Here is a 27129-nt window from a genome sequence, read left to right on the forward strand (position 1 = left end):
CTTGGGAGCAATTTCAAAACGCCTGAAGGTACCACGTTCATCTGTACAAACAATACTACGCAAGTATAAGCACCATGGGACCACGCAGCCATCATACCGCTCAGGAAGGAGACGCGTTCTGTCTCCTAGAGATGAACGTACTTTGGTGCGAAAAGTGCAAATCAATCCCAGAACAGCAGCAAAGGACCTTGTGAAGATGCTGGAGGAAACAGGTACAAAAGTATCTATATCCACAGTAAAACGAGTCCTATATGGACATAACCTGAAAGGCTACTCAGCAAGGAAGAAGCCACTGCTCCATAACCGCCATAAAAAAGCCAGACTGCGGTTTGCAACTGCACATGGGGACAAAGATCATACTTTTTAGAGAAATGTTCTCTGGTCTGATGAAACAAAAATAGAACTATTTGGCCGTAACGACCATCATTATGTTTGGAGGAAAAAGCGGGAGGCTCGCAAGCCAAAGAACACCATCCCAACCGTGAAGCACAGGAGTGGCACCATCATGTTGTGGTGGTGCTTTGCTGCAGGAGGGACTTGTGCACTTCACAAAATAGGTGGCATCATGAGGTAGGAAAATGATGTGGATATATTGAAACATAATCTCAAGACATCAGTCAGGAAGTTAAAGCGTGGTCGCAAATAGGTCTTCCAAATGGACAATGACCCACAAGCATACTCCCAAAGTTGTGGCAAAATGGCTTAAGGATAACAAAGTCAAGGTATTGGAGTGGCCATCACAAAGCCCTGACCTCAATCCTACAGAAAATTTGTGGGCAGAACTGAAGAAAAAAAAACATGTGAGAGCAAGGAGGCCTAAAAACCTGACTCAGTTACACCAGCTCTGTCAGGAGGAATGGGCTTATTGTGGGAAGCTTGTGGAAGGCTTCCCAAAATGTTTGACCCAAGTTAAACAATTTAAAGGGAATGCTACCAAATACTAATTGAGTGTATGTAAACTTCTGACCCACTGGGAATGTGATGAAAGAAATAAAAGAGGAAATAAATCATTCTCTAGAATTATTTTGGCATTTCACATTCTTAAAATAAAGTAGTGATCCTAACAGACCTAAGACAGGGAATTTTTACGAGGAATAAATGTCAGGAATGGTGAAAAACTGAGTTTAAATGCATTTGGCTCAGGTGTTTGTAAACTTCCGACTTCAACTGCATATATACACACACAAAGCGTAAAACACACGTTGGTTAACAAACTTAAACATACCGGTAACAAAGCACACACTCACTTCTTTATTTTCTCCAAGACATCTGCCATCTTTCCAAAAAGATTCTGTTAAGAACACACACATTTTTTTGTTGTGAAAATGGCACAACAACTTAAACCCCCTCACATCGCAGCTCCATAACTATGAATAGATGTCATCAAGCATCTCTAACAATTTCTAAATCAAAAGGTGAAACAATTGTTACAGCTCACCTGTGCTTTTTGAGCTACATCAAGAACTAACTGGAATTTCTCTGAAACAGTCAGATCCTCCTTTGGTGGTTCCTAGGAAAAGAAGAGTCACATCCAAACTATTCCCCCGAAAGCAAACAGCATTAGGGTAACCGCCCAGTGCCCTAAAATCTACAAACACTGAAGGGGTAGGGGCGTGTGGAAGGTGCAAAGGGATTATTTTTTGACCTTTCCTAGGTACAGCTAGATCCCAAAGAGGTGACATCATTAAAGTCTTACCACAGGTTCAGAAACCCCAGGCACAATACTCCACTGGATCCTCCAACCTCTGAGAAGAAAGTGGAGAGAGACAAGTTTGACTCAACTCACAAGCAGATTGTATATGTTCAAACGGAACAACTTATAAACAGGCAATGCACCTTGTAATGAGCTTAGCTACCTGGAAATGAGGTAATTCAAGGACAACCTTAGAATGGCTAGGAAGATAAACATGGGGATGGCCCAACCGTGCCACGCTGCATTCATATAGATCTGTGTAAAATATAAAGGGGGAGGGGAGAACAGGTCACACACAATCTATTATTTCCATCTATCCACCTCTAGTCTATACTCATACTGAGTATGAAACATCTTGGTACTATGCAACACATATTGTACACCGTTTTGGGGCAGATATAGATTTACATGCAAATATCGCTCTAAAACATAAATAGATGTTGCTATACAGGTGGAGTGATAGAGCTATTGATCTTTATCGCTGGAACCTTGATTTTTAAGCCTCGAGACAATCGAGATGACTTATGTATGTGTGCCATTCAGAGGGTGAATGGGCAAGAGAAAAGATTTAGGTGCCTTTGAACGGGGTATAGTAGTAGGTGCCAGGCGCACCGGTCTGTCTCAAGAACAGCAACGCTGCTGGGTTTTTCACGCTCAACAGTGTGTGTGTGTGTGTGTGTGTGTGTGTGTGTGTGCAATTATGTTTCAGAGGATTCACAAAGCAGGCTACATCGCGTGAGTAGGGCTCAAAACACAAGGCAGCCAAATGATAGTCATGAGAGGTGGTCCCCTCTGGCCACACTGCCTTGTGGGGTGTGTGTGTGTGTGTGTGTGTGTGTGTGTGTGTGTGTGTGTGTGTACTCACAATGAAGGCAAAGGCTGACGTATACACTGATTGCCAGCTGGATAAGGCAAAAAGGTTCCTCTTAAAGTTTATGACAGGTTTGGCACCTCGCTCTACAGACAAGTATAAAGTATTAAAACATTTTAAAAAACACCATCAAGACTCAAACGCATCAATCATGTATACATCATTTATTACAATAAAGATATGTCATTGGAATAGTATTAGACTCAGAATATGATATTCATCAAGATACGGCTGACATTCAGTGTGATCGGTACATCTTGTTCACTAAAATGTACAACACTTACTGAGTCTTCTCATGTTTTCAGTCAATCTGAGGACAGAGGACAAGAGAAGGGGAGGTTTATTTAATTAGATCTCAGCATGACAAAAGCAAGAACAAAATGATGTAAGGAACAAGCAAAAGCACAAACAGTGCTGATTTCTGATTTCGCTATCCTTCATGTATTTCATTAACATTTTTACCTTTATTTAACTTGGTAAGTCAGTTAAGAACAAATTCTTATCATCAATGACGGCCTAGGAACAGTGCATTAACTACCTTGTTCAGGGGCAGATTTTACCTTGTCAGCTCGTGGATTCGATCTAGCAACCTTTCCGTTACTCGTCCAATGCTCTAACTACTAGGCTACCTACCTGCCATATGTGTTGCCTGGAAGAATCACTTGTCTGCCAAAGCCTTTTTGTCTGCTTCCTATCTCATCTCCCTTTCTCTTTCAGTCTCCAAAACTAACATCAAGTTCATTTCAACTGGCAGGGTGCAGTGAACGCTCCTTCCTTCTCTTCCCCTGCCTCTTCTGCTCTCTCACTCTCCGTCCATCTTATGTACTTGGATAAAGTTACAGGACACAGTTTGAGTCAGACTACTCATGACTATACTGGCATTGTTAACACTGAGCGTTCTCTTCTTTTCTCCCTCTCACCCCTCCGTCCACTGTACTTGGATTGAGTTTCATAACACAGTTTAAGTCAGAGTACCCATGACTCCACTCTGCGTTATTCAGGAGAGGACTGATCCAGGGCAACTATAAAAAAGGTCACTGTTAGGATTGGAACAGGAACAACTGATCCTATATCGGTTTTAACTAGCATGGAATTACAGCCTGCTGCAGTGCACTCAACCTACCACCAGGGGTCAGACAATCCTCCCACTTCCACAACAACATGGTTACAACTTCTACTGCACTGAAAGCCCTGGGATTGGCTGTGGTTTATAATAAACAGGACAATTTGACATCAGGGTGAAGTCATGGGGACGGCTACTTTACGGTGGGTGCTGATGAATAGCATGCTGACAGACTCTAGGCCCATTACAAAGCCATCAGTTTTATGACCCTTCTCCAAGCAGCATGTACTCAGGGTCTTCTGAGCTGGTTAACCTGATGACTACAGTGGCTGGCTGATCCCACACTCTGATCAAAATGAAAGGGGAGAAGCAGAGGGGCGCAACGTCAAAGCAAATGTTGAAATCAGAATCTTAAAAAGGGATAGTTCAGGCAAAATCCACATATGGGTGTAATTAACCTTACCTTGAGTTGTGTCTAGGGTTGCAAAGGGAAGGTATATTACTGGAAACTTTTGACATTTACCAGTACACTACCAGAATCTTTCAAGGAATTTATGTAATCTATCACAAGACATCTAGTGGCCCTTTTGGGTATTTCTGGTTATCACAGGTGTCTAATTATCGCCGACCCTCTGTGTGGCCTTATCACATTTAAAACATTTAAAGTATGAAATAATTAAAGGTGCAATATGCAGAAATCGCTTAGCCACTTCCTGTTTGCTAAAATTAAAATAGTTCGCCTAATTTCAGTTTGTGACAAAACAAGCAACGCATAGCGTAGAGTCATTTTATCATCTAGACAACTATGAAATTCATTTTCAATAACCCAAATCATTGTATTTTCAGCTGTTTGAAGCTGGTGTACAAAACCGAAAGTAAAAGACGCAAAAATGAAACTTAAGTACGTGAAGCATAGAAATACCGTACATAAAACATATCTAACGCTTCTTAGATTTTCGTTTAATGAGAATGAAAGATCATTAACTCATATTTCTATGTGAATTTGGTCGGGTCACCCAAAAAGTTATATATTGCAGATTTAAATAAGATGATTTTAAAATAAAAAATACAATGACAAAGCTGTAAAACATTATCCTAAATATAAACCATCAACTTAGTGAATATTTGATTTGAATTATTAGGATCCCCATTAGCCGACGCCAAATGGTAACAGCTAGTGTTACTGGGGTCTGACACATAACGAAAAAGACATTACAGACAAAAGATGTTACAATTTACATCCATTTAAAAACATTAACATGTAGTGTGTGTGTGCATCAAATATGAGGGTTTCAGCATGAAATATCCATTATAGAATTTTTTATTGTGAATTATTGTGGATTCCGTCACTATGGGCCTTTATGCAGAACTCAAGGTAAGGGTAATTCCACAAAACTATCCCTACAAATGTTCTCAATGGGAGAAAAAAAGTGTGGCAGGTCTCACCTCTTAGCGCTTAGCGGCTCCTCTGGCTCCACTGTGTTCTCCTCCGGCTGGAAACGGAAGTCCCCGATGTACGCTCCAAACCGGTTGTACAGCCACGCCTGCAGCCATGAGTACATGGTCTCCTTCTGCTTGTCTGCTGGGGTAGAGGAACATATGGGATATTTTTAGACCTTGTCTTGTTGAATCAGGTTGGTTATGTCTGGGTTGGAACAAAAGCCTGCACACCTTGTTGCTTTCCAGGACTAGTGTTGGTGACCACTACTTACACATTTGACCAGTATTCAACTCAATGTTGCATGGTTGTAGTAGTATGAAATTATGTGAATACAACCCTATGTGTGCTTTTTGTCAGACCTACGTTAGCACCTGTATTTCTTCATTACAGTGTATCCAAACACCTTGTCTTTATTTAGTGGTTTCTCTAATCTCCTTTTCCCCTCATACTGTATCGTCTCTACAGCACGTCTCTGGAACTAATTAACTAACAGCTCGCTACGAGACACCTCACTAAAATAAATTGCAGCCTGACATCACACCCAATTAAAATAGACACCTCGGGTTATTCCGCAAGACACCTCACAAGTACCATTCAAATCTGTACCCCATCCTCGCTTAGTTAGGAATGTGGCTGAGCGGACGAGCAATGAGATGGTTAGTCTCTCAAGGCTTACTGGTTGCATCCCACAATGTTAATGTTCCAGCATAGGTCTGGGATTTCGGAGACTATGTGGTGGGTGGTTCAAATCAAATGGTATTGGTCACATGCTTCGTAAACAACAGGTGGACACTAACAGTGATATGTTTACTTATGGGCCCTTCCCAAAAATGCAGAGAAAAAAGACTCGGTAAATTATTGAAAAATAACACAAGGAATAGATACACGATGAGTAACGATAATGGCACAGGAGGCTGCTGAGGGGAGAACAGCTCAGAATAATGGCCAGAATGGAGCAAATGGAATGGCATCAAACATATGGAAACTATGTGTTTGATGTATTTGATACCATTCCACTCCAGCCATTACCACAAGCCTGTTCTCCCCAATTAAGGTGCCACCAACCTCCTGTGATACAGGGGGTACCAGTACCGAGTCAATGTGCAGGGGTACAAGGTAATTGAAGTAGATATGTACATATAGATAGTGTTTAGAGAACAGGATAGATGATAAAACAGTAGCAGCAGCAGCATATGTGATGAGTCAAACAAATGTACATGCAGATAGTTAAATATACTGCTCAAAACAATAAAGGGAACACTTAAACAACACAATGTAACTCCAAGTCAATCACACTTCTGTGAAATCAAACTGTCCACTTAGGAAGCAACACTGATTGACAATAAATTTCACATGCTGTTGTGCAAATGGAATAGACAACAGGTGGAAATTATAGGCAATTAGCAAGAAACCCCCAATAAAGGAGTGGTTCTGCAGGTGGTAACCACAGACCACTTCTCAGTTCCTATGCTTCCTGGCTGATGTTTTGGTCACTTTTGAATGCTGGCGGTGCTTTCACTCTAGTGGTAGCATGAGACGGAGTCTACAACCCACACAAGTGGCTCAGGTAGTGCAGTTCATCCAGGATGGCACATCAATGCGAGCTGTGGCAAGGAGGTTTGCTGTGTCTGTCAGCGTAGTGTCCAGAGCATGGAGGCGCTACCAGGAGACAGGCCAGTACATCAGGAGACGTGGAGGAGGCCGTAGGAGGGCAACAACCCAGCAGCAGGACCGCTACCTCCGCCTTTGTGCAAGGAGGAGCAGGAGGAGCACTGCCAGAGCCCTGCAAAATGACCTCCAGCAGGCCACAAATGTGCATGTGTCTGCTCAAACGGTCAGAAACAGACTCCATGAGGGTGGTATGAGGGCCCGACGTCCACATGGGGGGGGTTGTGCTTACAGCCCAACACTGTGCAGGATGTTTGGCATCTGCCAGAGAACACCAAGACTGGCAAATTCGCCACTGGCACCCTGTGCTCTTCACAAATGAAGGCAGGTTCACACTGAGCACGTGACAGACGTGACAGAGTCTGGAGACGCCGTGGAGAACGTTCTGCTGCCTGCAACATCCTCCAGCATAACCGGTTTGGCGGTGGGTCAGTCATGGTGTGGGGTGGCATTTCTTTGGGGGGCCGCACAGCCCTCCATGTGCTCGCCAGAGGTAGCCTGACTGCCATTAGGTACCGAGATGAGATCCTCAGACCCCTTGTGAGACCATATGCTGGTGCGGTTGGCCCTGGGTTCCTCCTAATGCAAGACAATGCTAGACCTCATGTGGCTGGAGTGTGTGTCAGCAGTTCCTGCAAGAGGAAGGCATTGATGCTATGGACTGGCCCGCCCGTTCCCCAGACCTGAATCCAATTGAGCACATCTGGGACATCATGTCTCACTCCATCCACCAACGCCACGTTGCACCACAGACTGTCCAGGAGTTGGCGGATGCTTTAGTCCAGGTCTGGGAGGAGATCCCTCAGGAGACCATCCGCCACGTCATCAGGAGCATGCCCAGGCATTGTAGGGAGGTCATACAGGCACGTGGAGGCCACACACACTACTGAGCCTCATTTTGACTTGTTTTAAGGACATTACATCAAAGTTGGATCAGCCTGTAGTGTGGTTTTCCACTTTAATTTTGAGTGCGATTCCAAATCCAGACCTCCATGGGTTGATAAATTGGATTTCCATTGATTATTTTTGTGTGATTTTGTTGTCAGCACATTCAACTATGTAAAGAAAAAAGTATTTAATAAGATTATTTCATTCATTCAGTTCTAGAATGTGTTATTTTAGTGTTCCCTTTATTTTTTTGAGCAGTGTAGTTAACCAACAGCTACTCAGACTAACTATTTAGCAGTCTTATGGCTTGGGGGTAGAAGCTGGGCCTTCCCTGTGGCTCAGTTGGTAGAGCGTGGTGTTCGCAATGCCAGCATGGTGTTTGCAACGCCAGGGTTGTGGGTTCAATTCCCACGGGGGGCCAGTACAAAAAAAAAGTATGAAATGTATGCATTCACTACTGTAAATCGCTAACCATGTGTATGTGACAAATACAATTTTATTTGATTTATTCCAGTCTATGCTAGCAAAACTGAAGGGAGAGTCATGTGATGAACTCGAGCTGTTTCCCCTATCAGCTGTGCTGCTTCTCCGTGTAGCCCGCGCAGCACAACTGGTAGGGGAGAGTCGCACAAAATGGAATATGACGTAGCAGATAAAGTACACAATTTCATTTCTTAACATCTACCTGCATCACTATACTGAGAGATTTGTCGTTTCAAAAGTAAGTATTTGGGTGTTTTTGGAGCCTTTGTTCATGTTTTTCAGAGCCCCCATACTGCAGAACGAGCAATGAGGAAGTCTATTGCAGGTTGGGTACGTTCTTCAGAACCATGTGAAATCACAAAAAAAAGCCTCTGGACCTTTACATAACATGCAATTTACATTTAAAAAAATAAAAAATAGAGATTTGTTTAAAAATCTTTTAAGGCAAGGTTCCCCAACTGGCAGCCCGAATTTGGTCTGAGGGTGATTTATTTTACTCGTTTCAGGAAACTAGGCGTATGTTGCACGTCACTACTTCACAGGAGAGGCATTTGAATGTAAACATTTATTTGTTATTAAAATGTGTTTTTTGGCAGAAATGCCTTCTGGAACATGTGAACTTTCATGTGCCATAATAACAAACATAATGCCATCTGTAAATACGAATACATTTGTTAAATTACAACCCTAGTTGGTTTAACCATGGAAAAACACCGGAACCTTCCCACTAGCCATGATTGGCTGAGACAATGGATAGGCTGGACATGCCGAGAAATTAGTTCGGATTGGTCTGACATGTAGCATGCTTCTGTCTATAACATGACCTGCTCAGTATGTGTAGGTAAACCTCTCTACCAAGTTTAAAAAAAAGAAATATCATGAAGAACTGCAAAAGTGTTGTTAATGCTCTCCACTTTCTTGAAGACGATCGTGCATTTTCATTGAACCAGACGTAGAGTCTTCTAAAATGGCGATTAACAGTGTTGTTGTCACGAAAGAAGTTTATCCAGTTTTGAAATCAGTGGAATGCCCAGTGGAAGAAGAGTATGATAGCCAAGGAGATGGAGAAAATTCTGCCGTTTGACTGCAAATGTGGCGGGAGTCGAAAAGAGAAGTTGTATAAAACATCTGTCTGCGGATTACATCTTCAAACTAAGGGCAACCATGGCATCTGTGACAGATAGCGAAAAGCGTTCATCCATGTATACGGGTAAGAGGGTCTAGCTAGCTACATTTTCAGATATTATACATTTCTAAAGTTGTTTTCATTGCAAGTTAAAGTGTACTGTTAGCTAGCTAACGTTAGCTGGCTGGCTTGCTAGCTAACGTTACGTGTATGATCTGTGTATCTCAGAAAGCCATTTGCATTGCTAGTTATAGCCTAATGTTAGCTAGCTAGCTAACATTGAACCTAGTTGATTAGCTTTAGCTATCTGCAGATTCATGCATGGTGGCTAGCTATTACAATCAATTTGTATTGTTAGTAGTATATGCGTTGGGATTATTGCCACATTCAAAACAACTGGGAACTCAGAACTCTGACTTCTGACTTCAGCGCGTTAAAGACAACTGAGAACTCTGAAAAAAACTAGCTCTGACTGGGATTTTTTACAATTTTTTACCGTCATCTAACTCGTATTTCCAACTCAGGAACTTTGGCCTCTTTCTAGAGCCCTGACTTTCCGACCTGAAGATCACTGAGGTCATGATTTCTAAGTACCCAGTCGTCTTGAAAGCACCATTAGGTTAATTGTTTGCTAGCTAACTACATGTCTGAAAAAAAAGACTCCAATTCGTCAGATAATTACATGACCCATCAAGTTAGCCAGGGCTGATTACAGTCATATTTTGAACTAGATAAAGTGTATTTTGGCTACTACTACCACCACTTTTAGTCTTGAAATATTTGGTTATTTACTACACTATTTTACTCTGTTTAGCACATGGCCTCACATGTGAATCCTTAAAGAGATCAGTGGTACTAAGGCTTAAGAGGGTGTGTACAATGCTGAATGGGTGTTGACAAAGAAGAGCTCTCCAGTAGGTGCACCAAAACATTCAAGGGCATCTACTTTCTAAGCATAATTACTTTCCCATTGTTCCTCAACTGTAGTGTATGATATACAATTTTCTAGCTCTGAGTTTCTACTTTTATCCAATATAAAAAAAAACACAATTTCAAATTTTGCTACATAGGACCGAATCGAGCCGGTCGGTCACATATTGTATCTCGCAGTACAAAGAAACCCTCATCTGAAAACAAGGCTGACAGAATTGAATGAAGAAACCTGGTGTGAGACAAAATCAAGACTTGAGCATGGTCACAGGGGAGTAGAAAGGCAACTTCCACCATAAGAGGCAATGTCCCACAGCTGCATTCATCCACCTATGAATGTGTGACATTCCCTACAGAGAAGGAGAAGGATGCAATTCCTGTCGCCACACACCCTTCCTGATACTCATGCCAGGCTTTGCACACACACAAGCGTATGCACGCACACACACACGGGAAAGATAGATAGCTCTCTACCCATCAAAAACCAGAGGGACTTAGAAAAGCACATAGTTGCCGAGACCATCTCCAATGCCAAATTTCCATTCTGAAGCACTATGAGACAGGTCATTTGAATGGTGAGAGAGATGGCATGTTATGGAGCTGAAATCCTGGGATACGCAATCTGGGGAGCGTCAAGTCTGCAATGAAAGGTATTCAAAAAATGTGTGAATTAGCACGTGTGTGCGTATCTTCAGTAATCTATTGTGGAATACCTGTTTCTGGCTTACCTGTACTGTTGGCAGTGGGAGGTGGAGGTGTTTCTCTAGGTCGCTGTGATGGGGAATCTTCCGGTCTAGGAACAGGAGAGAAAAAGCATTGATGGTAGGTACAGAATTAGTCATGGCTTCAGAAAAACACATTCACTTACTGAGACATAATTGTGTCAGACAAGCGAAAGCAAAATGATAGTTGAAAAACAATTATTGCTTATTGGCAGCCTGGCTCTGCTTCTTGAGAAATTCCCACTCCCAACTCTAGGGAGAGGCTCCATTTTTAACAAGGACTGACAAATACAACCGACACACACACATAGACACTAACACAAGGGCGCCAGCAGTGGAGCATGTGCGCACATGCATCTCACCCCATTTTGAGAACTTCCAAGTTCAGTTTCTGTTCCAAGTCCAGCCTCTTCGATCTCTCTTTCTCCAACTCCTGTTTCAGAGTGTCTATGTTGGTTTCTTCTCGAAGTTTCCTTAACTCTTCCTCTGAAAGATAAAGCAATAAAAGCCCATCAATTTGTCTCAGCCAATACATATTTCTAAACAGTTACCCCGCTCCTGGAGAGTCACTGTCAAAGGCACCTGGACAAACTGGTAACTCTTTAACCAGTCACTGATATTGCTCAACTAGCACATCTGATGTGGTTCCTCGTTGGAACTAAAATAAGAATCTGCTGCACTCCAGGACCAGGGTTGCCTACGCCTGTTCTATTGCCCACAACTACCTTAACAGTCCCCAAATCATTGAGCTTTTATTTGCCTGAGGTCATTAAACATGAATGTAGCACAGAGTTCTGGCAGAGAACACCTCAACCTACTTCATCACTGTAATTGACCTAAGACCTTATAAAAGAAAACATGTCATTTTTCACAAGAGATGTTCCCCCATGACACAGAATAACAGATACAGAAAAGATCAAGAAGACTCTTCCTCAATGTCCTTCCTTAATCCCCCAAGAGAAAGAATGACTTGATATTATTTGAATGGGATAGGCTAACACAATAAGGAGGAGGTAGACAGGGAGGTAGACAGGCAACAAGGTATCAACTATGTTCATTTCAACTGTCCAGGGCCCGGTTTCTGGATAGCGATGGAATTTAGACTTCCGAGTGTTTTAACAATGCATCTTTCCTACAAGGGCCGAAGATGTAACACACGTTTCCCAAAAACACCACCCAGAGAGAATGTTCGCTAAATGCGTCGTTGAGGCATGTGTCGACACTGAGGATCGCAGGAAAGGCAACGCTGCTCTCGGATCAGATTTATCCATTCAAATCTAACCTCAACATTAGAATTATTCAACAATACTGACGACGGATCAGCTCCTAGGTAGATATTATCCCCTATGGTTGCAAATATTGAGGCGACTTATTCTATTGCTTACCCTATAATAATGCATTAAATCAAGATTTGGTAAATCATTGCACACGTTAGGCTACACATCATGAAATATATTGAGACAAATTACAGACGGTAGCTTATAAGTAGAAAAATAGAAGTCAATTGATAGAAATTGAGCAAGTTGAGGAGACTAAACTGCTAGGAGTAACCCTGGATGGTAAACTGTCATGGTCAAAACATATTGATACAACAGTAGCTAGGATAGGGAGAACTCTGGTCTATAATAAAGCACTGCTCTGCATTTTTAACAGCACTATCAACAAGGCGGGTCCTACAGGCTCTAGTTTTGACGCACCAGCACTGCTGTTTGGTCGTGTGGTCAGGTGACAATAATATGCATGTTAATCTCTCCTGGCTCAAAGTGGAGGAGAGATTGACTTCATCACTATTTGTGAGAGGTATTGACATGTTGAATGCACCGAGCTACTGGCACACAGCTCTGACACCCATGCATACCCCACAAGACATGCCACCAGAGGTCTCTTCACCGTCCCCAAGTACAGGACAGACTATGGGAGGCGCACAGTACTACATAGAGCCATGACTACATGGAACTTTATTCCACATCAAGTAACTCATGCCAGCAGTAAAAATTTGATTTAAAAAAACAGATACAAATACACCTTATGTAATAGTGGGGACTGTGAAGCAACAAACATGCATACAAACACACGCACGATACACACATGTAAACATGGATTTTGTGTCATAGATTTGTGGTAGTAATGTAGAGGCCTGAGGGCACACACTTAAAACATTGTGAAATCTGTTATACATTTTAAAAACATTACAATACATTCATAACTGCCTTAAATTTAGCTGAAATAGGCCTTTTAATGCAGTCATCTCAGTTTTAATTTGAAGCATCTTTTTTAATACGTCGCTGCTTTGAATCATTTGCAAAGACATTGGTAACATTGGTAACTTTGTATTTGTAGTCAACTTTGTCCTGAAGTTACCGGTGGTCACAGAGAGCGGTTGTACCTCCCAGGTTCCCCGTATTTGAAGGCCAGCTTCTATCTCTCTGACCTCCTTGCTTCTTCTTTCCCACAGTGCCTTGTTTTGGCTAGCTGCCAACACAAGACAACAATTTATGTTAGCATCTCCAACACGCTGTTGAGGTCGCTCTCGTCTGTTATCATATTCAAGTAAATGTTTCAGCGTCAGTATCATGGGACACCTATGGTAAGGGAGGTGCTGTATCTTTATCACTGGCTAACACTTAGCTAATGGATATGTTGCCAGGCTAGGGAAAGGAGTGCCAGGGTAAACAGAGGTATTTTACTCCTGTTACACAGGCTGTTTGAATTCGATATCCAATTCCATGATGCAATGCTTAATAGGTTGAATTCCTGTAACTTTCAATAGTGTTCTGTGCGAGGTTCATGTCATACTCAATGCTAGCTATATCCTCACACATTCTAGGTAGATGGGGAAGGGGTTATCATATAACCATGACCAACTGTCCCAGAATCAGTGTCTAACAGTGGGTATAATTTTTTTTTTTTTAAGTGAGCCAAAGGACTAATGCCATCCAGGACATGCAGCATCTCCTCACACTAATACTTTCTCTAAGAAAAACGAGCGCCCTGTGATTCACAACAAGGAAACAGCGAGTGGAATGACGTCTACAGGCTGGCCTGGACATTCCTAAGGTATCGCTATGTAACCTCATCCAGGCATTTCACAGTGTAAAACAGGAGGAGCTGGACCTGTGACTTGACCTTGTTTTGGCCTGGAGCCAGAGACTAGCAGAGTAAACTGGAAACAATCAAAAACTGCTTCTGCCTCGTTTTGGCACAACCACCCCATCCTGATCTCTAAAGCTAGAAGCTGGCCCTCAAATACAGGGCACCTGGGAGGTACAACCGCTTTAGTACCTACCAACCTTTAGCTCAAGTGAAGATTAAATGCATTTTAGATATAGCCCTATTGGACGATGAAAAACACTCGCTGTTGTAGAAACATACCCATTTGTCTGGGGGCAAGCTGTTACATAAAATGTGCAACAGAACCTGGACTACTTTACTAACAGTGCTTACACAAACATAGGCATAATTAACACCTATGAAAATACATCATACTACTGCTAATACTACTCTCTCATTCTAAGCCGCCATTGTCATTAAAAGTGTAGCCCTGGTTACACACGCCCAGGCGTGTGAACAGACGAGGTTGGAATTGGAGACTATAAAAAAATGCATTGTGGTTTCTAGCCAGCATAGATTAATAGTTGCCAAGAGCAAGGGAGTGGCCATACTGAATGTTTCTGAAGTAACTACTACTGTGAAATTAACTGTTTGAGACCTCTTATCCTTCGGTCTCTGTACCAGCGGGTCAGACCAGAGACACCCAATGGTCCTTCAATACCTGGCTGCCTTTCTTCTGAGAGTGGGGAGGCTTCTGTGACATTGACGATCCGTAATCATTTATTTCATTTACTGGCACAGTAAGAAGGTCCTCGTCTTGACTTTTCATGTCCTCCCGCACTAATGGTGGACGATTACCTCACTTCACGTTATTTACAACCTTGTGAAGTATTTCAAGTTGTATTAGTCATATGGTATGCCCCTTCCAAAATGCTTACTTGCATGTTCCTTCAACAATGCAAAAGCAATAAGAATTAATAAAAGATAAGAATAAAAACAAAGTCAATGGTTCAGCAGAATCTTTTTGTTTGTTTGTTGCATAAGTATAATACTGGAAGGCACAATTTAGAGTACAAAATGTACACATGTATCAGGGAAGAGGGGATGGGGGCAAGTGTTTAAATTGTGTGTGCGCGCACGTGTGTGTGTAAGTGAGTGCATGTGTGCCAAGGTGCAGCGAGTCAGTGCAGGTGGTAAGTGCGGAGGCCTCTAGGATTTAAACATCAAGAGAGCAAGCAGGGGGAAAACTCAGAAAAATACACATTCCTGGCTCTCTGAGGCTCTTCCTGTTGCAGGTTATGTGAAAGGATCGATCGTGAGAGTGAAATCCACGCTATTTAGGGGAAATGGTCAACCTTACAGCACTATTAAATCTGTCAATTGTATCCAACTCAAAAAGGTGGTAATGTCTTGGTCTGTGCCGTTGTAGAGGCTGATGATATCACAACATGGACTGTCTGTTAGACTAATGTATTGATCGCGGGGCAGATTGGCCTCAATTAATCAGCATTGCAGTGTGTGCTGTGCATGTGTGTTAAACACATGACTGGTCGGTGTGTTTAAATGTAACTGGTAATTCCTGGTAGCGATTGCGTTTACTGTAGTGCATGTCCGTGTGTGTGCGTGTTTTTAACCATTCTCTGATGAGCATAGGGGTAATCTCTTGGGCCTGCTAACACACTAATTGAAATTAAAGGCTGGGTCACTTTGATAAACAAGGTTTGCCAACACAGTGCAATGCAACACCACCAATCCTGAACACGTCTCAGAGCTGCAGGTCTTACTGACTCAAAGCAGAATTAAAAAAAGGACAAAGCTGATAATTTACTCAATTTACCAGCTCCCTGAAGGCTCATGATAAAACATTCTCCCACCCCTTACAAGTTACAGACCAGGATTCAAATCAGGGCAGACAAACAACAGTCGCATTGCAAATGCACAATGCTCTCCCAGTCATTGTCATTGGATTATCAACTTCAATACCAACTGTGACAACAAGGAAATCTGGAATCGCTCCTTTTTTTCCCTTCTCCCTAGAGTCACTACACGTGTGCTTTAGCGGAGCAGCAAAAGTACATTTGGAGATTGTGATCGTTCCCATAGTACCCTTTGGTGCTAGACAGAGGTCAATAGGCTGTGCAGTGAGACAAACACTGCTGACACACACATCCTGCATCCCAGATGCAGGACTGATGTGAAATTAAGGCCACCAACACACACCTCTTCTGTACTTTGATCTCCTCAATGTACGAAATGTATTGATACATGCCCGATTATGATGACAATAACGGCCCAAACGTAATCATCATTTAGTAGTGATATAGTCACTCACAGATACTATGTACGATCACTGACCTAGCTAGGGTAATAAGAGGCTAACACTTAACGTTGCCAGAGGGTTATATGAGCCAGTAATGATGGACTGTTGTTTCTCTTTGCTTATTTGAGCTGTTCTTGCCATAATATGGACTTGGTATTTTACTAAATAGGGCTATCTTCTGTTTACCACCCCTACCTTGTCACAACACAACTAATTGGCTTAAACGCATTAAGGAAAGTAATTCCAAATTAACTTTTAACAAGGCACACCTGTTAATTCAAATTCATTCCAGGTGACTACCTCATGAAGCTGGTTGAGAGAATGCCAAGAGTGTGCAAAGCCATCATGAAGGCAAAGTGTGACTACTTTGAAGAATCTCAAATATATTTTGATTTCTTTAAAACTTTTTTGGTTACTAAATGATTCCATGTGTGTTATTTCATAGTTTTGATGTCTTCACTATTATTCTACACTGTAAAAAATAGTGAAAATAAAGAAAAACCCTTGAATAAGTAGGTGTGTGTAAACCTTTGACTGTTACTGCATGTGTGAAAATGCCCCAACAGACACCTGGACAGGAAAGACAGATATCCAAAGCTTCTGTGAAGATTGGCAATCAAACAACAAAATGTGTGAAGATATCCCTTTTTGCAAATCAAAGACTTCCGACTAGAGGTCTGACAAACTATCACCTAGGTTGAAAAATAAAGTGCAGTACACAGTGCAGTACTCACGTAGAAAATGCTTTTCCAGTAAGGCAATTTCCAGGTGGCCTTTCAAGTCGTTGAGTCGATCTGTCTCAGCCCTCTGGTAGTCCTGGATGGCTGCAGCAGGCATAGTAAGTGTCCCTGGACCAGCCTGGATGTGGGCAAACACACAAGAAATTGCAGGGGTGAGTAAAGAAGAACAACCTCCTTGCCGATGTGAGCTATTGTAGGCTCTGGTTCAAAACACCTGCACACAGAACCTCAAAATTCTGATATTGCAAAGCAACACACACAAACACCCAAACAAACATAAAAATGGAGGCAAGCTGACTGCAGAAGACTTCATTTCACCCAACAATTTCTCCCTGCACCATCAAGCCTGGCTCAAAAACAGCAGTATAATCCGGTATGACTTGTACCATGACCCAAAACACTGATAAAGGAACAAAGATATTGACAAAGAGAAAGAAACAAAAGGAGATTGAGATGGTGAGAGTGCGCAAGAGGAAAGACTGAGAAAGTGAGTGTGTGAGAGTGAGAGAGAGAGAGGATTGCCACGGTGAGATAGCCACTAGTGCCAACTTGTACTACACTACTCAGACAACAGAGCTGGGAGAGGCAAAGATGATTTCATTTCACATCCTCTCAGCAGGAGGAAAGACCGCTTTGTCAGAAGGAGAGAAATCAGTGCAATAGCAGATTGCAATAGCGATGCTTGTATGCTCTGTAAAATGAGAATAATAGAAGGACATTAACACTGTCCCTCTTTGTGCCATTTACCCTGAGAAGCAGTGACGCATTTCACTAGGTCTACTAGCTGACAAATGTAATGTACATCAATGTATTCCATGTGTGTAAATTAGACCTCAACGTTAATTAGATGTACCCCATAAAAGAGTTGAAGTGCATCAAAAAAAAAGTGTAAAGTAATGACAGCCAGGCCTGCTACGAGGGTAAATACATCTGGAACGGCTATTTGACATGAGTTCATAAATCGATTACAACATAATGACAAAGGTGTCAAGACTATGATAAATAACCAGAGTGAGAAGAACCACACTGTTCCTGTTTCCATGAGAACAAGCCCAAGACAAACAAACAAAATGTGTCACTGTACAGTACTGAACTGGCTGAAGCCCAGTTTCCCAGAACCAAGAAGTGTGGTTAGACATTAGAGGGGCTGTGTTTAAGCCCTAATTCCACTGCACATAGATGTTCCAGGTCAAAGTTTGTTTGAGACACAGCGATCCTAAAAGGATCAACATTTCCAACTGTCTTCTCTTATATAAACTCAACGTGCAAGTTGGGTCTTGATATTTAGGAACTAGATCGGCAAGCTGAGCATTTGCACCAGTGCCAAGTTTGCACGTCTTTTGTGTGTGTCTGTCAACAACTTTGCGCTTTTTTTGGACACTTCATAAAGAACGCAATCAATTTGACCCAGTGTGGGATGATGTTACCAAATAACTCATGATAACTTTGATCTGTGTTATATGGGGAAAACATGCATTCAATTTTTTCCTCTGAGTACATCTTCAAAGATCAAGCAGTTTTATCAACCTCTCTCCACAAAAATATGAACATCAACGCACCGAAATATTCAGACAAATGAAATAGTAAGATGGAAAATATAGTCGTTCTTCTAATGTGCTCAGGGATGTTGAGTTGGCGGTAGGCCTTGGCACATGTCTAGTTTGACTAAGCTCTGCCTGCAGTGATTCAGACAGCGGTTGTTAAGTCTTTCTCTCCATCCTTGCTTGAGTGAACTACATCAACAGGAAGGGGGTTGAATAAACATGAACGCCATGTATCAAAAGGGGGGACATTTTGGCCAAAACCCCCCCGGAAATGGAAGCGGCACCTTGGCATGGCGAGTGAGTAGACTTAACAAAGTGATCTGGAAGATTCCAAACTAAATTAGGAAGCAAATATCTGTTTTGTTTCAGTGAGAATTAGTGACGTGAAAGAGTCTGAAGAGATGCCATTTCTGTGGTTATATTCATACTGATAATCACTTACAGGGTCTTGCAGTTCTTCAGTGTCTTTCATTTCAAGTGAGGGCCGAGGCTTCATCAGAATCTCTTCGCTACATTCAGTGTCAGATGTGTTGGGCGAGTCGCCCAGATCCAGAAACACATCTGTCCGTTGGCCCCGGAACCGGATTTTGTCCAACCGCTTAAGCATGTTAAACACAGTCGTCTTTATCTTAACATGGCGTATGGCATCCCTGTAGTGACAAAAAAGGAAGAAAGACACAGGTGATTAGAATAAAATATTGTACTGCCAACTCACTGACCAGGATGTGTCTCCATAAAGCATTATATTGTCATTGTTAGGTTCTAATTATCAGAGTAAATACTCAGACACTATGAAAGCTCAAACCAAGTTTATTCTTCCCAGAGGACTAAACAGCTGAACAGACAAAGACATGGTTCCACCCGTGGTAGTGTACATAACCCACTTCGGGTGCAGTCTCCGAGTTAGCGCTAAACATTGCATCATTATTGCTAGACAGGGAGCTAAGTGATATGGGCCTTAAAACAGTTCCTCCCCTTATCAGAACTGCCACATGTGACCGTTTTCCCTGCACTCAGCCCCCCAGCTTCATTATGGGACCCCTCGTGTCTTTTTTTAAAACTAATGATTAATAATAGTTAAAGCTCAGAAATCCAAACCCATCATCATTAATAAAATATATCGGAAAATTATAAATCTATATCAATATGACCAATTCTAAATGCCAATTTAAAGACTCCTGTGCAGCAATATAATACTTAGATGTGCATTCCACATGACATTGCATTCAAGCACAGGCATGAGGGTGGTATGAACGGCATAGTCATCCACATACAGTCATTCAATTCGGCAAAAGTACTGGGCACACAGCATGATTTCATTCCTATCAATTTCCTACAGGAGAAATAAAACCCTCTACTCAAATCAGTAATGAGACACTTACCGTAGAATAAACTTGACTCCCATCACTTCTCCACATGAATAGACAATTCTAAAACGATGACAAAATTGTCAAAATGGTGGGCAGGAAGAATGTCTATTTCTTCTACCTTAACTTTGATCCCTTTTCATCGAGAAACTATTATTCTAAGTATTATTCGTTCCAAAGTCAGGCTCCTTCATGACCAGTATCTGTGATGAGGGGCCTGGAGCTGATCTACGCTACCATGCCCATCCGGCATTGGAAAAACACCTCAGAAGGGACAAAAGGTGATTGCTAATGAGACAGTACATCACAAGTGTTTAATAATATCACCCTTTTTGATACGTGTCACTCATCAACCATTCCGTGTTTTTCAACAGAAGGGCAGAAGAGATGCTTTTGAAATGGAGTCCTGAAACAGGTTGATACTGATGTCTGAATCGGGAGAGACCTTACACTCAGCATTAAAATGATACAAGATTACTTTGTATCGTCTTTTCTTATTATTGAGTCGAACGGTACTATCAAACGTGTCAGGGAACTTCTTTCTCATACGTGACACTGTACCGGAAGGTATAATATTGGCACAATGTTATATTAGCAGAATATGGTTTATTCTACATGAAACTGTTACACTTGAAAGTTATTAAAACACTTTGTTTAGAATATCTGCATTAGTTCAGAAATGACACTCTTCTCATATTACTCTGTAGGCTACGGACCTATTCAAAGCTTCCTTCTGACGGAAGCTTTGAATTAGACAGCCTACGGAGTGGTATTAGAAGAATGTCATCCTCTTGCATCTCACATCTGCCTGTAGTTATTGAACTCTGCCTGTTGGACCCATGGGTTGAGGCAAACTCAGTCATATCCAGGATGGAGTGTCATGCACTCCAGCCCTATTGCCACCTGAATGCACCAGTCCATAACCTGTAATACATTACATAGATGGAAGGGACTTCATCAACCACTGGAGACTTGAAGACAGTATCTCACCCAGAGAGCTGTGCATATCAGCGTGTGGTTAAGGCCTCAGCATGCTTCAGTTTGGCTGGTGCCTAGCCGAACTCGGCTAGCCGAAAGGAAGGAGTGTCCTCACATACTCCCTTACAAGACCTTCGCTTGAAAAATGAGAAAAAAGCGACTATAGTACTGTTTGTCCATTTTGAGATGCCGTAGCTAGTATACACTTCCTCAAAAGTAAGAATTAATCTAAGATAACTCAAGAAATCTGTCATTAATTTTGACGTTTTTGCAGAGGAGATCTTAGTCTCACAATTTTACATCTAACTAAGATGTTTGGTGCAGTATTTCTCAATGAAAAAATGTGCACAAAAACAAGTCGTCTCTCGTTAAATGACAAAGACTTTATTGAAGAATCCCTACTGTTGACCAATCACAGATGAAGGGGCGTAGACTTCAGCTCCGAACTTCGGCTTGCCTCAAGAAAAAATATTGTGTGCCCAAACAGCCAAAAAAAACCTTACTGAAGACCAACACGAACAAAAACGTGAAAATGTCAGCATAATATATACACAAACTCCTCCGAAATGTTTCGGCTGGGAAGCATGTGGACACCTTTACACAGACAAATACTTAGATTTGGCCAAATAGACAAGTAGAATGCCATTCTAGTTCTGGTTAGACAGCTGAAGTTGTACTCTACACAACGTATTTTTATCTGCTAGATAAGTCTAGGCATACTGTCTTTATAAGCACATCAATATGATATTTACAGCATAAAAATGTTTTGTCTTCGCAACAAACACACTCAACACTCAAGCTGGGCGATGTTTGCGCAATGTCCACATGTAGCCTACACTTGTTGTAGGGATATTAGTAGTTCTGGGATTTGTCCCACTGGAAAGATCTAACAGCAGACATGAGACACAAAATTTGCCAGTTATAGAATATTGTGTTGTAGGACAGCTGAGCCGACTCAAGACCGGGCATTCAGCTCCCAGTAGTTACCATTTCCACGACATGAAACGTTGAAACTAAGTTGCATGCTACTTTGGTAGCAAGGTGTAGTAGAACGAGTGTCTTATGAAACACATTCCAGACACTGTCTCTTGCAATCTTTCCAGAACTAACTTGACAAAGAAATAATAGCCAAATAGTATAGCCAGCTGCAGCTACATTATCACCAAGAACTGAATTAGCTGACCATCTTGAGATGGCGAATCAGTCTGGAAGGGGGAAGTCCTCAACTTCAAAACGTAATTCTCTCCTAGCTTAGCTGACCTCGCTGTACTCACTACTGGTCTTGTTTGTTGTGATTGAATGGCAAAGATACACCCAAGAAACACCCACATCAAACCACACCCCCAAGACAAATCTCGTTTGACTTTTGTCATAGCTGCAAGGATTTCTTAAAGAGCATTGATGAAAAACAAGGCCAAATCAGGAAGTGCAGTCGCCCTTTAACAAAACTCCCCCAGCCAGAAGATAGACTTTAGCATCTATTCGTGAAGTTAAGAATTGACTAAGGTTAACCATTAATCTTTTCTGAGTTAAGGGGTTTGACATATGAAGCTAAGCCCTACCGATTGAGAGAAAACCATGAGCAGAAAGGTGTGATGTCTGTGTCTGTGCACAGAGGCAAAGTAAACAGAGCAATGAGAAGACTAAAATCTTCTAAGCCTATAGGGTAAATCCATTTTAATTCAATCACTTTTTAACAGCAGCCCTTTTGATATTCTATAGATATTTGCCCATTATAGAAGTACTCAGAAAGTAACTTTCTGGACATGATTGCCAAAACATTCAAGAGGTAAAGATACTCAAAGTTGACCCATTTTCCATACCCCACCATACCATCACTGGAAACGATAAAGGGTTGAGTTTGATATCATTTAAAAGCTTACAAACAGGGTTTGTAAGCTTCTCTATTTTATAATTTCTGGAAGAAAAAAAATATTTTTTTAATAATACAAATTGTTTAGTTTTTATTTACTTTTAACAACAATTATCAAAAAATGCTTAAACTCCATTTTTTTCCATATGTTGTAGCTTAGACCCTAGATTATGTAAAATAAGGTTTTGTGTTGTGCCCACTTTTGAATGCACGGTGGGTGTCATATTTTGACTGATAAATGTACTAAAATTGGGAAGAAATTGACATTTCTACTTTCAAATGCTACCACAAAGATGGTTGGGTGTCCACACATCGGAGAACGTTGACTTCAATGGAAATATCTGTTTTAAATTATACTGTCAAACTCAATAGGAAACCAATTGAAATCATAGAAATATGGATAATAGAATAGACATGACCATTTAAGTTGACGTTCAATGGTGGGTGGACCTGAAGTCATCTGTGTGGTAAAAGTGTCAATAAAAATTGGTCTGAAGGGATAGGTCTATTCTATTAATTATATTTATATGATTGAAATGAAACCCACCCTGTATTCAAGAGCATGTTGTGTCTCAAATAATGTCGGGCACAACACAAAAGCCTCAGATGATGGGAAATAGGGTCTACGCTACAAAATACAGTGCCTTCGGAAAGTATTCAGACCCCTTGACTATTTGCACATTGTTACGTTACAGCCTTATTCTAAAATGGATTAAATAAAACAAATCAATCTTTACACAGTACCATAACGACAAAGCAAAAACAGGATTTAAGAAATGTTTACCATGTATAATAAAAAAATTCTGAAATTCCAATATTTACATAAGTATTCAGACCCTTTGCTATGAGACTCGAAATTGGCCTCAAGTGCATCCTGTTTCCATTGATCATCCTTGAGTTGTTTCTACAACTTGATTGGAGTTTACCTGTGGTATATTCAATTAAATTGGACATGATTTAGAAAGGCATACACCTGTCTATATAAGGTCCAACAGTTGAAAGTGCATGTCAGAGCAAAAACCGAGCCATGAGGTCGAAGGAATTGTCTATAGAGCTCCGAGACAGGATAGTGTCGAGGCACAGATCTGGGGAAGGGTACCAAAAATGTCTGCAGCATTGAAGGTCTCCAAGAACATAGTGGCCTCCATCATTCTAAAAATGGAAGAAGTTGGAATCACTAAAACTCTTCCTAGAGCTGTCAGTCCGGCCAAACTGAGAAATCATTGACCCGATGGTCACTGACAGAGCTCCATAGTTCCTTTGTGGAGATGGATGAACCTTCTCTGGACAACTATCTCTGCAGCACTCCACCAATCAGGCCTTTATGGTAGAGTGGCCAGATGGAAGCCACTCCTCAGTAATGGCACCCAGAGTTTGCCAAAGGGCACCCAAAGACTCTCAGACCATGAGAAACAAGATTCTCTGGTCTGATAAAACCAAGATTGAACTCTTTGGCCTGAATGCCAAGCGTCACGTCTGGAGGAAAAGCCCGGTGGTGGCAGTATCTTTCTGAATTAACTGTATGTGAATATGAAAATACGTGTGTTTAGATAATTGATGTTAAAGGTTTAAAGGTTTAAAATTGTTTATTAAAATATTTTTTTTAAGAAATAATCAAATTGTTTGAGAACACTTTAAGCTTTTAAATGATAATCAATCAACCGTTTATCTTTTCCAGTGATGAAGACATGAATGTCACATGGTATGGTATGCAAAATGGGTCAACTTTGAGCACCTGTATACACTGAATGTTTCGGCATTCTGGTCCAAAAAGTACATTTCTGACCGCTTCTTCCATGAGCAAACATGTATGGAAACTTTTGTTTAAATCAAAATGAATGCTGACAAAAAGTGGTTGAATTCAAATGGATTTACCCTATATTCAGTCCTGGCAACAAGTTGTTGATGAGGAGGAAAGGGAGCATAGTGCAACTTTTTTTTACAGTCCCTCACAAATCCAATTACTTTATCATGGAAGATGTAAAGGTTAAAGGTCTTATGTGGCATAGTGTTGTCACATTACCAAAATGTTTACTTCGATACCAGGTTTAGTATCATGATTTTCAATACCATCACGATACTACGGCAAAAAAGAAGGCATATTAACCAAAATCACAGAATGGCACTTGAGCCAGAGAGAAACTCTGCTCTGTTTAATAGTTGGGAATATTTTGAGTTCAATATCATTCAATTTTACACATCAACATTTTTCAGTGACAGCCATGTATGAATTAATGAATAAATTATACAATCAATTTGACTTTGGTAACATTGTGATCATTTATTTGAATGGTAAATCTCTATTGATAAACTGGGTAAATCAAGCCTAGGCATATTCATAATACAGTTGAATGCATATTCAATAGGTGTGTGTGCATGCATTGAGTTATTGAGCTTGATTTATTGTACTGATCAACAACATCTGCATAAAAGTAGCTTATTTAACAAAAGTGCCCACTATCTCTAACCAGTAATGTGGTCATTCACGAGGTGGCCTATGGAAGTCCTATTCACAGACACAGTCAGTTCGCTGAGGCAATAGATTATCTTTGGCAGAGACGTGAGAGAGACCGATTAAGTGAATGAATAAAGTTTAGGCGGCAATCAGATTTGAAATCAGCATATTTTGCGTTACAATGTACAAAGTTAGTGAATTGATGGGCTTTTTTTTTTCTTATGGTGGTTTGTTCCAAGATGGAGGCGCGTAGGTTTCAAAACAGCACCCCTTTTTGTGATCTACTGTAAATGTATATTATTGGGTGCAACACACTAAGAACCACTCCCTGAACAGGAGATCAAAAAGCTTATAAGTATTAATGACAGAGGGGCAGTATGGTACATGTTGTTTGGTCCTTTAGGTTGTACTGTCTTTGTTAAATGGTCATTATGTGTTTTTAAATGGGCCAACAGAGACTGAGTTATGTAGCTGCTGGGCAGATTGCATCGCCACATATCACTGCAAAATGAAATGTAAAAATTCGAACATTCAAGTGCAAGACGTTTGGATGAGGGTTTGTAGAAACACATGTACAAACATCATTTCGTTATACGGTGTTGCGCCGTCACCAGCTAAGCATGATCGAATAACATTGTTACAGTGTAACGTTAGATTGTTGAAATATTGTAAAGCAGACAAAAGTAGCCAGTTTTAGTCGTAGTGGTGGCTAACACAAGAGTAAAATGAAGCAGTGGTACATATTAATAAGAAAGACTATAACAGTAGGTTATGCTAGGCTAAATTATAGAATTCTATCAAAAACTTTAAATGTGGTCAGGGGAAGACACGTTGTGAAATATCATGTTCTCTATGAGCGCAGAATGAGAGCCTGATATCGAATTAAACCAATATATTTTTGGTGCCACGAGAAATTGCACAGGACTGCGCCTGTTGATCTTAGAACTATGAGGTTAAATAAATAAGAACCGGTCAGAAAGTTTCTTACCCATAACGAAATCAGCAACAAAGTTTCATTGACGGTGTTGTTAGTCCGTCGGTCGCCCTTTCTCACCTGTCAGTGTTTCATAGACCAGTGTGCTGTGGACAACAATAGCGGAATCGACGGTTCGCCTTCAAATTAAAAGTCACGCATTGAAACTGATGCAAACCGATACAATTTCACTAGATGATGCTAAACAAGGTTGGACTGTTGTTATATAAGTAAAACAAAATAAAACAATTAGTTAATGTGACACAAAGTAAACATAAATTGTAATCCCAGCAAGCACCAGGACTCTAGCCGAACTCGTTTGAGTGAAGCCATGCTTGGCTGAGAGTCTGCGTCGGGTGCCATGGACCCACGCCATGCCGACTTGATGGTGTCTTAATGGTTTGGATTATGGCGATAAGAGCTCGGTCCGATCAAAGCAACTACATGGCCATTTATGGAAATATGTTATACTTTAGATTGATATTGTAGAGGAGAGGGGCATTTTCACGTCTCCGAAAAAGTAGGCCTATGGGAGATCTCCCAATCCGGATTCTCGAGTATAGCCCATGAAGATCTCCCCCACGGCATGAACCCGAGGGCGTCGCCAAACCTGGACAGGAATATCACGTCAGTGACTCATCCCACTCAAGTGACGCACCCCTCCTAGGGACGGCATGGAAGAGCACCAGTAAGCCAGTGACTCAGCCCCCATAATAGGTTTAGAGGCAGAGAATCCCGGTGGAGAGAGGGGAACCGGCCAGGCAGAAACAGCAAGGGTGGTTCGTCGCTCCAGTGCCTTTGCGTTCACCTGCACACCCCTGGGCCAGACCACACTCAATCATAGGACCTACTGAAGAGATGAGTCTTCAATAAAGACTGAGACCGAGTTTGCGTCTCTCACATGGATAGGCAGACCATTCCATAATAATGGAGCTCTATACGA

The 27129-nt window shown here is 41.4% G+C and overlaps 1 protein-coding gene across 4 annotated transcripts in view; it reads right to left on the bottom strand.

Moving 5' to 3' along the window:
* The window catches only part of LOC115197039 (GRAM domain-containing protein 4), a 37556-nt gene extending 11255 nt beyond the window's left edge, over positions 1-26301 (bottom strand). Inside the window, exons 1-12 of one of the 4 annotated variants that reach the window (XM_029758170.1) lie at positions 26202-26301; positions 18983-19190; positions 16991-17114; positions 11248-11371; positions 10892-10956; positions 5074-5206; positions 2849-2874; positions 2559-2650; positions 1857-1948; positions 1697-1745; positions 1439-1510; positions 1248-1291 (exon numbers count right to left, since the gene is read on the bottom strand). In XM_029758170.1, coding sequence (XP_029614030.1) covers positions 1248-1291; positions 1439-1510; positions 1697-1745; positions 1857-1948; positions 2559-2650; positions 2849-2874; positions 5074-5206; positions 10892-10956; positions 11248-11371; positions 16991-17114; positions 18983-19147 — 986 coding nt within the window. In that variant the 5' untranslated portion in view covers positions 19148-19190; positions 26202-26301. Of the gene's footprint in view, positions 1-1247; positions 1292-1438; positions 1511-1696; positions 1746-1856; positions 1949-2558; positions 2651-2848; positions 2875-5073; positions 5210-10891; positions 10957-11247; positions 11372-16990; positions 17115-17294; positions 17512-18982; positions 19191-26201 lie in introns of those variants that run through there. The other 3 variants (XM_029758169.1, XM_029758172.1, XM_029758171.1) reach the window with 3 other exon arrangements.
* Between the last annotated feature and the right edge of the window lie 828 nt (positions 26302-27129).

Source organism: Salmo trutta, chromosome 7, assembly GCF_901001165.1.
Source record: "Salmo trutta chromosome 7, fSalTru1.1, whole genome shotgun sequence".
Taxonomy (NCBI): domain Eukaryota; kingdom Metazoa; phylum Chordata; class Actinopteri; order Salmoniformes; family Salmonidae; genus Salmo; species Salmo trutta.